General features: G+C 40.4%; 1 protein-coding gene across 6 annotated transcripts in view; it reads left to right on the top strand.

Moving 5' to 3' along the window:
- clcn3 (chloride voltage-gated channel 3) overlaps nucleotides 1-12,555 on the top strand; it is a 50,953-nt gene that overhangs the window by 33,518 nt on the left and 4,880 nt on the right. For 4 of the 6 annotated variants that reach the window (XM_023949077.1, XM_011487593.3, XM_011487592.3 and 1 more), the window contains 11 exons: nucleotides 2,122-2,221; nucleotides 3,091-3,278; nucleotides 3,504-3,626; nucleotides 4,454-4,660; nucleotides 4,744-4,824; nucleotides 4,922-5,174; nucleotides 6,513-6,805; nucleotides 6,887-7,073; nucleotides 7,182-7,580; nucleotides 7,668-7,884; nucleotides 10,767-10,842. In XM_023949077.1, the coding sequence (XP_023804845.1) occupies nucleotides 2,122-2,221; nucleotides 3,091-3,278; nucleotides 3,504-3,626; nucleotides 4,454-4,660; nucleotides 4,744-4,824; nucleotides 4,922-5,174; nucleotides 6,513-6,805; nucleotides 6,887-7,073; nucleotides 7,182-7,580; nucleotides 7,668-7,884; nucleotides 10,767-10,842 (2,124 nt within the window). The remainder of the gene's footprint in view (nucleotides 1-2,121; nucleotides 2,222-3,090; nucleotides 3,279-3,503; nucleotides 3,627-4,453; nucleotides 4,661-4,743; nucleotides 4,825-4,921; nucleotides 5,175-6,512; nucleotides 6,806-6,886; nucleotides 7,074-7,181; nucleotides 7,581-7,667; nucleotides 7,885-10,766; nucleotides 10,843-12,555) is intronic. The other 2 variants (XM_023949078.1, XM_004079856.4) reach the window with 1 other exon arrangement.

The raw sequence follows: 12,555 nt of genomic DNA, 5'->3' as shown, positions 1-12,555 counted from the left end.
TGTGTCAGCAAAAACAAATCCCAAACTGCACAGGAAACATGGCATTCTGGGAAATGGCAGCATAAAAAGGTAAAGCCATAGCTTGTTTGGGATGCTCCTTTAAGCCAGCTAAACTAAACTCTGCAAATAGAAAATAGTCATTAACTTTGACATGAAAACATTCTCGGGGTGGGTTTTTTTAGGGTATGTTTACACAGAAAAAGCGATTACATCCTGTTCTATCAGGACTAAAGCCAGTTTTAAGTCCCACTCCGATCATCTTTATCTATTTTGTTTATCTAAGTAGGCATGCAACAGATCACAAAACTGACGGTTCGGATCGTGTTGTGGTTTGAGAGTCACGGTTTGTATCATTTTTTGGATCAGTAAAAGGCAAAAAAAAAACAACAGGAAAATGTACAAGATATAGCCCCAAATTAATGTTTTAAAAGCTTCAAAGCATATATTTAATAAAACATGTATAAAGTACTTTAAATATATATACTGTGTATATATTAATATATCGAAACATTAATGATTTATTTTAACTCAAGATATTCCTTTAAACAAAAAAATACTCAAGATGCCCATATAAAGAAAGTGCATTGTTGTATATTGCATCTCATAAAATAGCAAAAGTACATTTAAAAAAAAAAGTAAGAGAAGCAGGGGATGCCAGAATGCTGTGGCTATTTCAAAGCGTTATGACTCAGTTCTCACTCATACGGTCTTGTACTTTTGTTATGACGTTTTTAGGCTAACTAAAAACTAGGACATTTTTCTGCAGGAAAAAAATCCCCTTTGAGTTTAGGGTGGAGTAAGCCTGCCCCCATTTCCCATCATGCTTTTGTCTATACGCACTTTTGCTAGCTAACAGCCCGTAACAACCCCAATATAACATTACTGGTGCAACAAAAATGGTGAGCAATATTGGAGCTATCCAGCCGTAGTTTTGAGTCAGATGCCAGCTCGGACGAGGAAAACAAAGATGTACATGGATGTAGTCGTCTGCAAATGGATGCATTAGAATGGAGCAGAGCAGAGCAGTGAGCTTGTGTCCTTTCAATTGTTGTTTGTAAATAACAACTACAAACTGACATATTTTCATCTGCTGCTGATCACAATGATTTTAATAAAGCAATAGTCAGAAATACTTTATTTTAGCTTAATTTCTTTAAATGTTCTCCATCATGAGAAAAATTTCACAGAAACACGTTATAAAGACCAAAAACATGATTTTCATTAGAGTAGGTCATTAACCTTTATCCTGTCTCATAGACTAAAACCTTTTTAGCACTCTAAAGGCAAAGGTTTTCATAGCATAAAAACATTTGATTTTTTTTTTCTGTGGAAATTAAAGTTTATCTTTTAGAAATACAATTAAATACAACCAATCAAATAAAAAACAATAGGCTGGTGAATAATAATTTTATGAATTGTAAAAAAAAAAAAAAAAGAACTTCCGCACCCGATTCCTGTTGGATATTTCAACAAAAAGGATTTTTTTTCAAATGCTGACAATAAACATTAACATTTGGACTAAACAGTCCACTATTTATAAAATGTTAGATGCATATCTTTATGCCTGTATATATTTGAAAGTTGTCATGCAGCCTTGCAGGAAAAAAAAAAGTGAACACAATCCATGAGTATTTTACCCTGATGGAACTGTTTTATTGTCCAAATATTGATTTTGTTTTTTAGCACGTTTTCCAAACATTGCTCAACTCAATACTCTTTAGATAAAACTTGAATTTTGATGTTTTTGTATTATTAAAACAGCCCCACGTATGATACAGTAAGTGGTGTGATCAGCTGATTTATTAAGCTAACATAAAGAGGAGTAGAAGAAATGTTAGACCCATTTGAATTTTGCGAGAGTCTGAATATCTTCTGAAACCTTTTTTTTGAGGTAGTCTTACAGACTTTGGTTATAGTTTAAAAATGTATTTAAAAGGGATTATATTTTAAATAAAAATGAATAAATACTTGAAAAAAATGGTCTGCATGGATAGTTTTCATTTTTCCACTCGACTACTTAAAATTTGTATTTATTTCTGCTTTTATGTCTAAATTTGTTAAGATTCGCATTTGTTTACATACTAAATCTCTCTGGTTTATCTTTGTTTTTTGCACATATAGATCAACAGCAAGAAAAAAGAGTCTGCATGGGAGTTCACAAAGAGCCTGTACGACGCCTGGTCCGGCTGGCTGGTCGTAACGCTCACTGGTTTAGCATCAGGTAACACAATGGTTAAACCACACACACACAGGCACACACTCTCACATGACTTGTAGCCTCACTGCTGTGTACTCTCACATGCTTTGCCTCAAGCAGCCTCTGCTCTGCATTTTCTGTTTTCTGCTTCCTTTTCATGTATTCAGAACAAACCATCTTCCATGGCAAAGCCAAAGCAGACTCCTGTTTCCAAAAGTTACAGATTCCCCAATAGTCACATTTATAAATCTATTACATGAAGAACAGCTTTTGTTTCCCCTCCAACCTGTACTTGTCAACTACTTGACTCAAAATTAGAACACATATAGATGTTTTTTTTTTTTTTTAAGTATATATGTGGACTATTAGCCACTTAGCCAGTTATACTTCTCACTCCTAATTTTAAAAAAATGAAAGACCCACTCTGATCATCTTTTGATCTATCTTGCAAAACATTTCCAGTGCCCCTCCCTGTTGCTGAGAGGTCTTTGTTTAGGCGCTCTACCGCTAGCTTAAAGCCTCTCACAACCCCTACCTAACGGTACTGATGCAAAAAATATGGCAAGAAATATTGGAGCTATCCAGATGTACCGTTTTGAGCCAGATGCCAGTCTAGACAAGGAAAACAAAGACGTATGTGGATCTTTCTGTCTGCAATTGGATGCATCAAAATTGATGCATAAACATCAACAGTGTAAAGACTGTTAATAAGTTCAAAGCTGCTATGATGCAAAAAGTCATTTTGAACATTTGTAGTTGTTTATTTTCTTTTGAAAATCTTCCAAATCCTGAGCCTGGATTTTGCCTTTCTTCCTTTTTTATCTTTCCTCGTCTGGTACCTCTCCCCTCCCTGTCTCAACCTCCTTCCTCCCTTTTTATTTCTCCCCTGCCAGGTGCTTTGGCTGGCCTGATTGACATTGCTGCTGATTGGATGAATGACCTGAAGGAAGGCGTGTGTCTGAGCGCCATGTGGTTCAACCATGAGCAGTGCTGCTGGACGTCCAATGAGACCACCTTTGCTGAGAGGGACAAGTGTCCTCAGTGGAAGAGCTGGGCTGAGCTCATACTGGGACAGGCTGAGGTAGAATACCACTTCAGAGCAGTCAGAGCTGCTGTGCATTTGTTGGTTTGCTTATTTATGAAATGACAAAAAAGTACCCTTTTAACGCAAAAAATGTGGGTATATGCAGCACAAGAAAAATAATTCGATAACTACGAAAACGGAAAATGGCGTCAAGAAGTGTCTGCAGGGCTTGTTGTAGCTTCTTTTTCTGATCTTTTCTTGCTCTGTGCTTGTTTTCTGCAGGGTCCTGGCTCATACATCATGAACTACTTCATGTACATATACTGGGCTCTTTCCTTCGCCTTCCTGGCTGTCTGCCTGGTCAAAGTATTTGCACCCTACGCGTGCGGCTCAGGGATCCCTGAGGTAAGACACATGCATTCCCCTTTCAGAAGTAGAATTTCTTTTTCTTTTTCCAAGAAAATAGAACTGTTTTTTGTATTTTTGTTAGACAAAAGACAAAGACTTTGAATCTTTTGCTTATTAATCTTTTAAACTTGTTTTTTTTTTTTACAAGCAACTAGCTTAATGTATTATGTAGATTTGCTTTAGCAACTAAATATTCACTTTCTTTAATAAAAGTGCAGTTTTATTACCTCCTGTAAGAGTTGGTTTTAGTATATAAAAGGCAAAAATTATCTGGAGATGAAGGTGTTTTGCAGAAACTTTCCTATCTGTAACGTCATTCATATATGGCTGTTTCATTTAAAGGTGAAAAATGTGGGTATTAAAGAGAATTGTCTTTGCTGACGTGTAATTTTTACTCTTCACAACTAATTTGAGTTTAATATAGCCTATAATTAAACACTGATCTTTCCAGTGTAGAAACAAACTGTCACTAAAGCTCTAAAAACACACAGTATGTGTTTTTCTGGGTGATCCCTGTCCTCACTCCCTGCCACTACGTCATTATCCAGGCAGATGATTTAGAAAAGCTTGGGCTTCAGTAACACTCATTCAATCCGTATCAAAACAGATAAATAATCAAGTTGTTTTTAAAACCTTTTCTTAAATTTAACCATTTGGTAAAAAGTGAAGCACGCTATTATTGTGCTCCTTCATTTACTCTTTATTTACACACACTTTAGTTTATTGAGTCATAACTTCCTGAACGTGAAACTCAACCTTCTACTTGAGCTTTTATTTGACCTCTGTCCTGCTCCTCCTCACTGCCCACTCTCCTCTGTCCCCAGATCAAGACAATCCTGAGTGGGTTTATCATCCGGGGTTACCTGGGGAAGTGGACGCTGATGATCAAGACCATAACCCTGGTTCTGGCTGTAGCATCTGGCCTTAGCCTGGGTAAAGAGGGTCCTCTGGTCCATGTGGCCTGCTGCTGTGGGAACATCTTCTCCTACCTCTTCCCCAAATACAGCAAGAACGAGGCAAAGAAACGAGAGGTAACGTGTGTGTTGGTGTTTTCAATTCTCCCTCGTTTTACTGCTGCATGTTTTTTCATCATTAACGTGTTTCACTTTCTCAGGTCCTCTCTGCTGCATCAGCTGCTGGTGTGTCTGTTGCTTTTGGAGCACCAATTGGAGGTGTTCTCTTTAGTTTGGAGGAGGTGCAGCAGATTTGATTCTTTATTGTAAAAAAACCAAAAAACATTATGCTAACAACTGCATATTTAACAATCAAAAATGTTCCTGTCTTTTATCCAGGTGAGTTACTACTTTCCACTCAAAACTCTGTGGCGCTCCTTCTTTGCTGCCCTAGTGGCGGCCTTCGTCCTGCGCTCCATTAACCCGTTCGGAAACAGCCGCCTGGTGCTGTTCTATGTGGAGTACCACACACCATGGTACCTGTTTGAGCTCATTCCCTTCATTCTCCTGGGAGTTTTTGGGGGGCTCTGGGGAGCCTTTTTCATCCGAGCCAACATCGCCTGGTGCCGGCGGCGCAAGTCCACGCGCTTCGGTGAGAAGACAATCTGTCATTAATAGGGATGTCAGAATCCGATCACGTGAACGGAAATTGGGCCTGTTGATGTGGTTAATGACTCAATCGAAAATTGGATGTTATAACCCAATCAGGGATCAGACATTTAATTTATTCTTATGTCTGTCCTGAGGCCGGAGGGTCGAGGGTTCAAAACCATGGCTGAGTCATACCAAAGACTATAAACATGCCCAAATGTAATACTGCTTGACACTCACCATTAAGGGGTTGGATTTGGGGGTTAAACGACCAAATGTTTCCCAAGCACAGCTTTGTCTTCAGCTCACCGCTCCCCTAGGGCAGCGGTCCCCAACCCCCAGGCCACGGAACGGTACCGGTCCGTGGGTCATTTGGTACCAGGCCGCACAGAAAGAATAAATATCTTACATTCCGTTTTATTTATTTCAGAATCTGAAAGATGTTTTATGTTGAAAAATTGCCCGATTTTCTCCATCCGTCTATGTCACTCTTGAAGCAGGCCATGGGGCTCTTCTCGGTCACGTGATAGGTTACCGCTAAAATAAGCGAAAATGAGCAAAATGAGTAAAAAACAAACGTCTTTGGAAAGTTTCTGTGCCAAGGGGGAAAAGGTCCAGCCAGGAGACAGAAGAGGAGCATTTGACTTCCAAAAAAAGAAAGCTACATTTAATAGACAGTACTTCTTTTTAGCACCATGAGAGTGGGGAAGGGGAGAGGATGATGACACCTATGCGATGTACAATGTCATGCGTGTCAAAACAAAAGTTCAAAGTACGTTTTGTCACGTCTCTGTTCCTCCTTTGTCGTAGCGTTGCTGCATCTTAAAGACTGGTCCGTGAAAACTTTGTCTGACGTCATAGCAGTCCGTGGCGTTAAAAAGGTTGGGGACCATTGCCCTAAGGGGATGGGACAAGGATGGGACAAGAACAAATTTCACACGTGTGACAACTAATTGGATTTTAACTATAACTTCATAAAATTAAACAACCTTTGATTCTTTTGAATAGAAGTCATTTACTATGCAAAATCTTTAAGAATTTTCTTCCATAACCCTCTTCAAACTGAACATGCAAGAGGTGACAGTGGAGAGGAACGACTGAAACCTCAGAGGAAGTAGACAGAGGAAGACCAGCTATCTGCCTCAAAATGTTGTTACAAAAATCAATGAAAAGTCTTAACAGGCACAAAAAATGCAGAATTTTCTAATAGAGAGAGGAAATGTAGCAGTTCACAGTCGAGATCCCTTAGTGTGTGAGTTAAAGGAAATTACTTTGTCAAAATTTACTGAGATTTGCAAGTGTATCATTTGTCTGACTTGCTTTGGATTTTATTTTGAAGGGAAGTACCCAGTATTGGAGGTGATCCTGGTGGCGGCCATTACAGCAATAGTGGCTTTTCCGAACCCTTACACCCGTCAGAACACCAGTGAGCTGATCAAGGAGTTGTTCACCGATTGCGGCCCTCTGGAAACTTCTCAGCTCTGCAAGTACCGCAGCCAGATGAACGGCAGCAAAGCTTTCACCGACGATCCAAATCAGCCGGCGGAGCCCGGGGTCTACTCCGCCATGTGGCAGCTCTGCCTGGCACTCATTTTTAAAATCATTATGACCATCTTCACATTTGGGCTAAAGGTGATCCCAGGAGACAGAAGTATGATATAGTTTTACCCTGCATGACTCTCCCAAAGTCCAATCACCATCTGTCATCCTCAGGTACCATCAGGTTTGTTCATCCCCAGCATGGCCATCGGCGCCATCGCAGGCCGAATTGTTGGCATTGCCGTGGAGCAGCTGGCTTATTACCACCACGACTGGTTTCTGTTCAAAGAATGGTGTGAGGTGGGGGCGGACTGCATCACTCCAGGGCTTTACGCCATGGTGGGAGCCGCGGCCTGTTTGGGTAAGTCCAAAAATTACCAAGTAATGGTTTAACTGGAGAAAAAAGTTAGAAAATCGTTGAGAAATTTGACTCTCAATGTAAAAATGGAATGATTTTCTTTCCTGGTAGGTGGTGTGACACGTATGACCGTCTCTCTGGTTGTTATTGTGTTCGAGCTGACGGGTGGGTTGGAGTACATCGTCCCCCTCATGGCAGCCGTCATGACCAGCAAATGGGTGGGCGACGCGTTTGGCCGAGAAGGGATCTACGAGGCTCACATTCGCCTGAACGGATACCCGTTCCTGGATGCCAAAGAGGAGTTTACACACACCACGCTAGCCAGAGAGGTGATGAGACCGCGGCGCAACGACCCGCCTTTGGCAGTCCTGACTCAGGATGACCTGACGGTGGAAGAGCTGCAGAGTGTCATCAATGAAACCAGTTACAATGGTTTCCCAGTCATAGTGTCCAAGGAGTCGCAGAGGTTGGTGGGCTTTGCTCTGCGCAGGGACATCACCATTGCTATAGGTAGGGGAGGAGAAAAGCATACAAAACATACAAAATCCAAGATTTTTGAAAAAGTTACCTTTGTTTTCTTTTTATAAATCTTTATAGAAAACGCTCGTCGGAAACAGGAAGGCATTTTACTTAACTCCAGGGTGTACTTTACCCAGCATGCGCCTTCACTGCCTGCTGACAGCCCTCGGCCCCTCAAACTGCGCTCCATACTGGACATGAGCCCCTTCACGGTCACTGACCACACCCCCATGGAGATTGTGGTAGACATCTTCAGAAAGCTGGGGCTGCGCCAGTGCCTAGTCACACACAACGGGTAAGTTTATTGTTCTGAAGGGTAGGACGTGCTGAAGGATCCCTCACGCCCTCGTCTCACATTCTACCCGATGGGAGGCTCACAAACACATGTACACATTGTGTTGCATGGGCTCTCTGATCCTGCATGAACTGGCTGGTTGCTGTGCTGCACTTCCTTTATCCCTTCACTAGGCGTTCACTAGCAGTGTCCTTAAGCTGCTCTCTTAACTAACCACCTATTTTGTGTGACACGAATCTTTGGAAAAATTACACTATTTTTCTACAAGACAGCAGATTTTCAGAGGGTTTTTAATATAATAGGTTATGTTGTCTGGTGAATTCCTATTCTCTACATTTGTTTTGCACACGGAGTTGTTTGTTGGTGGGCTTATAGAACTTCAGCTGATTTTGCTGTGGTTATCCCTGAAGTGAAACTGAGCAGCAGTGTTCGTTTTTGTGCTGATTTAATTTTGGGTAACTTAATTTGTGTTTCCAATCATGGTGTATTTTTGTGTTCTAAGCTTGTTAACAAATCTCTCAAGAAGACCAAAACTAACAGTATTTTAACTTGTTCTGTGATAAACTGGATTTTTGTTTGTTAAAGTCCTTTCAGTTTGCAGAAATGCCAGGTTCATCCTGTTGAGTAAACTTATTAGTAGTGGTATTTTAATTTTTTTTGTTGCACCTAAACTTGGTAAACTGAAAGACAAAACATTAAGCAACAATTATAAATGGAAATACTCAATGAAAATGTTTTGTTCACACCAAGCCCTCGTTAATGCAGATGTGGGTAGAGTATTCAATAAATATGTACAAGTAAAAGTACAATATTTTGTAGTATAATGCCTCGTTTCCACTGAGGGGTCCACACCAGGAGATGAAGTGTCGCTCTGTCTGATCAGCAGGTGTAGCCTCAACTTTAGCTTCTCCCTCTAGCTTCTGGAGCTTCAAGGTTATGAAGATATTTTTGGACAAGCATTAAGCATTGAATTTGATGCGTGGTAAAAAAGAGGCAGTGGACGCCAATTTGGTTTGGTCTGAAAGCAGTGTGAAAAGCAACAAGTATGGTTCCCTTTTGGGAATACTTAAAATGTACTAAAGTAAATGGTACTAGTTCCTGCCCTCCTCCACATTTATGTACGCTCACAAATCACAGAGAGAGAAGTAACTAATGTGTGAAAAACCGTGTATTGTGTTAAAAAAAACACATTTTATGCAATTTAACATGGATGATGGCATTAATGGCAGAACAAACAAGAAAATGCCTGAGATCTTAAATGCATACATAATAGTCCTTTAATCAGAGGACAGTTTTCAGTTTGGTTTCAGTTGCAGGAATGTAGTCCTCAGGGAACCACACAAAAGAAAAGACTGTAATCTTGCATGTAAACAGTAAGAAACTAAATATTCTGGAAAACCCACTAAAGTTGGCAAAAATGATAACCGGTACTTAAGGGCAGGGGTGCTCATTACGTCGATCGCCATCGACCGGTCGATCTTCAAGGACATGAGGGTAGATCGCAGGCCAGCAGAGATAAATAACCACAAAAATAAAAATATACTTCAGCAAATTAAATCCTCACCGAGAAGTACGTGACTTGATTGACATGCAGAACGGCCAATCGAACATCCCCTGATACATACGTCACTGCACATGCGTGTATAAATACACTGAGGGCAAATTCTGTCTGTCATCAGAAAGTCGCTACTTGTCCCACGGCACGTCAAGTCCCCGGCAGAAGACCACTCTGGCCCACTGGAGTGTTTATCGAGGCCCAGATCGCACCGCGTGCCTCTGCAGTTCCAGCCCGACGGATCCGAGCTCACTAAGCCAGCAGTGTTTTCCTGTAACACGCGTTTCTGGCGCTGGCGCTTTAGAAATGCCATACTCCCCCCATTGCACGGTTTACAGCAGAGCATGAAATACGATAGCCACTGCTTTCTGTTTTTGTAATGAAACACCTCATCTGTTAATACAGAAGTATCTTGTGTACTCTTACTGTGTAGTTTTTGAATTATCAGTACATAAACAATGTTATGTACTAATGGTTCATAATACTATGTTAATTAAACAGTATTTTAGTCTCAAAATACAGTGTGTGTGCGTGCGAGGGTGTGGGTGGGTGGGTTGGTCGTTGCGTTGCGTGTATATCTTTAAGACATTGTCATCTCAAAAGTAGCTCACATGCCAAAAAAGTGTGGGCACCCCTGCTTTAGGGCACAACAAAACAAAAGTCACACAATGTGGTTAGACTACACTGGCCTCAATCCCTAGAGGGGCTAATAGGCAGCAGGGAATTGGTCAGAGGCATTGGTGGGAAGTTATTCTAGTGAAGTGTGGTTATTCATGTTTAATATGAAATAACAGCTTTTGCACAGTATGCAACACCACAGATACATCAAACTTTATTCCCAGCTCAGCATTGTTCAGTCGTAACACACAAAAAACAAAACTACACTGGCTTTTTCCAGTCAGCTCAGTTCATATCCCTCCACCAGGCTCCTGTCTACCGTACCCATTATGCGTCGTGCACCACAGAAAAATCAATTTGAGATCAATAACTTAACCAGAATTAGTCAGCACAGTCACATTTTGAGAAAATTAAAGAATTTTAAGCCTTATGGTCCAAGCAATGTAGTATGTTTATGTTTTCATCTCCAAAAAACTTCAGATTTTAATGAAAGGAGAATATTGGAGCTTTGGTTTTCTTGTGTGATTTGCTGACAGCGACTCTTTTGACTTAATTTTAGTTCATTCATACCTTCTCAGTTCTCTGAAATGTTTGTTGTTTTTAATTTGTTTTCGAATGTACTGTCAAACTCATTTGTTATGTTTTGTGCTGCTGTCTGTGTGTGTTGATTGTTCCGGCCAGTCTGCCGAGTAACAGCTGTGTGTTTCAGGATTGTGTTGGGCATCATCACAAAGAAGAATATATTAGAGCATCTGGAGGAGCTCAAGCAGCACACGGAGCCCCTGGTGACTAGCCCCACCCCTTTACACACGTGAACTTTCCCCCCACTTTTTACACTCGCCTCTTAGGAAGGATGCATGAAAAGTGGTGTGAAAAACTGCTGACAGTTCCCAACCTCATTCTCCAACTGCTTCCTCATCTTTCTTACCTCACACTCTAGTCTTTGGTGGGTTGGTTTGTTTTGGATTCCTTCAGTGGTAGAGAGGTCCGTGTTCTCTGAACTTCATCTTCATCACTTGTAGCTGGAAGCCTTCTAGAGATATCATGCGTTTCTGGAGATTTGTGGGTCCTGTAACGTGGGGACTTCAGTGGGAACTGTCACCTTCATCACTCATGAGCCCCTTTCAGACATGCATCACTGAATGCACTGGAGGTTTGATTGCATCTCCTCACATACAGACCACAGTGGCGCGGGGGGGGGAAAGGAACCTTTCCAATAGTCCTGTGGAGTTTTTTAAATTAAATCTCTTTTGTTTCCATTTTCATTTGAATATTCTACACACAAAATGAGATGAGGTCATTCTTTAATAAGTGTAACCCTTTAATAGCAGAGCTTTGGCTCTAGTGTCGACATTCTTTCAACTATCGTAACTCTCTAACTGTGTATTAATGTAATTCCAGTGAATTCTGAAGCGGAAAAAGCAGCTTTGCACTGATATGCAACACTTTACAGTAACAATATTAGATTCATTTGGGCCCGATCCAATTTCTATTTTATTTTATAGAGATTATGGAATTCATTTTTAACCTCTTAAGGCCGGCATTCACATGCATGGACATCACGTTTTGGGTTTTAGTACCTGTACCCCAGTAGTTAATTCTGCTTAACTGGGGCTTTTTAAAGAGGAATAAAAACAGGATTGGGTCTAGCCTAGCCTAGCTTAGCTTAGCCGAACTGTTTAGTGCGGCTCCTGCCGAAACTAGCGCTACAATAAATTATGGTGATCTGTTCATGATATGCAGAATTCTAGGAGAGTGCTTGGCTGGAACAACAAGCTTGAAATATATAGCACTGATCATAATAAGAGTAAATTAAATGTTCGATTCCTTGATCGGGCTACAACATCCCGTTTTTATCGAGTCATCAACCAAATGATCAGACCTGATTTCTGATCACACAATCGGATCGGGACATCCCTACTTTACCGTAGTGAAGAGCTAGTGCAGTCAAGGTAAAACAGCTGATTCTGTTGCGGAGAAAAGCAGCTTTGTTCCATTTTGCAACATTGGACATTAGTAAAGTGTTGCACGTTGGTGCTGATATGAAAAGCTGCTTTTCTCCACATTAAAACCAGCTGATTTACTTTGATGGTGTAAACTATCAGAGTTACGGTATGTAAAAGAGCGTGTGTTATGTAGGGGTTGCCGGTGTTAAAGGGTTTACTTAAACCAAGATAAAATGTAAACAGGAGTAAAAGAATTAGGAAAATCAGATTTCATTTTTTGGTCAATAATACGCTTTGATTTGACAAAATAAAAGCATTATTGTACTTTACTCAGTCATAAATTTTACCTAAATAGTTCTCATTGAGTTTTGGAATTCTTTATAATTGGCTTAACAAAAGTCAAAACAAAGTTTTTGTCTTTTTAATCAATGCCCAACAAATTATTCCACATTATTTTACAATATTAAAAATAACATTTAGACTTTTTTTTTCTTTAAAGAGAACACACAAAGTGAGCTCTGCAGTGGCAGAAGAGTGCTAAACCACACAAAT

This window comes from Oryzias latipes, chromosome 18 (genome assembly GCF_002234675.1).
Source record: "Oryzias latipes chromosome 18, ASM223467v1".
Classification (NCBI taxonomy): domain Eukaryota; kingdom Metazoa; phylum Chordata; class Actinopteri; order Beloniformes; family Adrianichthyidae; genus Oryzias; species Oryzias latipes.
The sequence above is the reverse complement of the archived record's forward strand: the minus strand, read 5'-3'. Positions and strand labels throughout refer to the sequence as shown.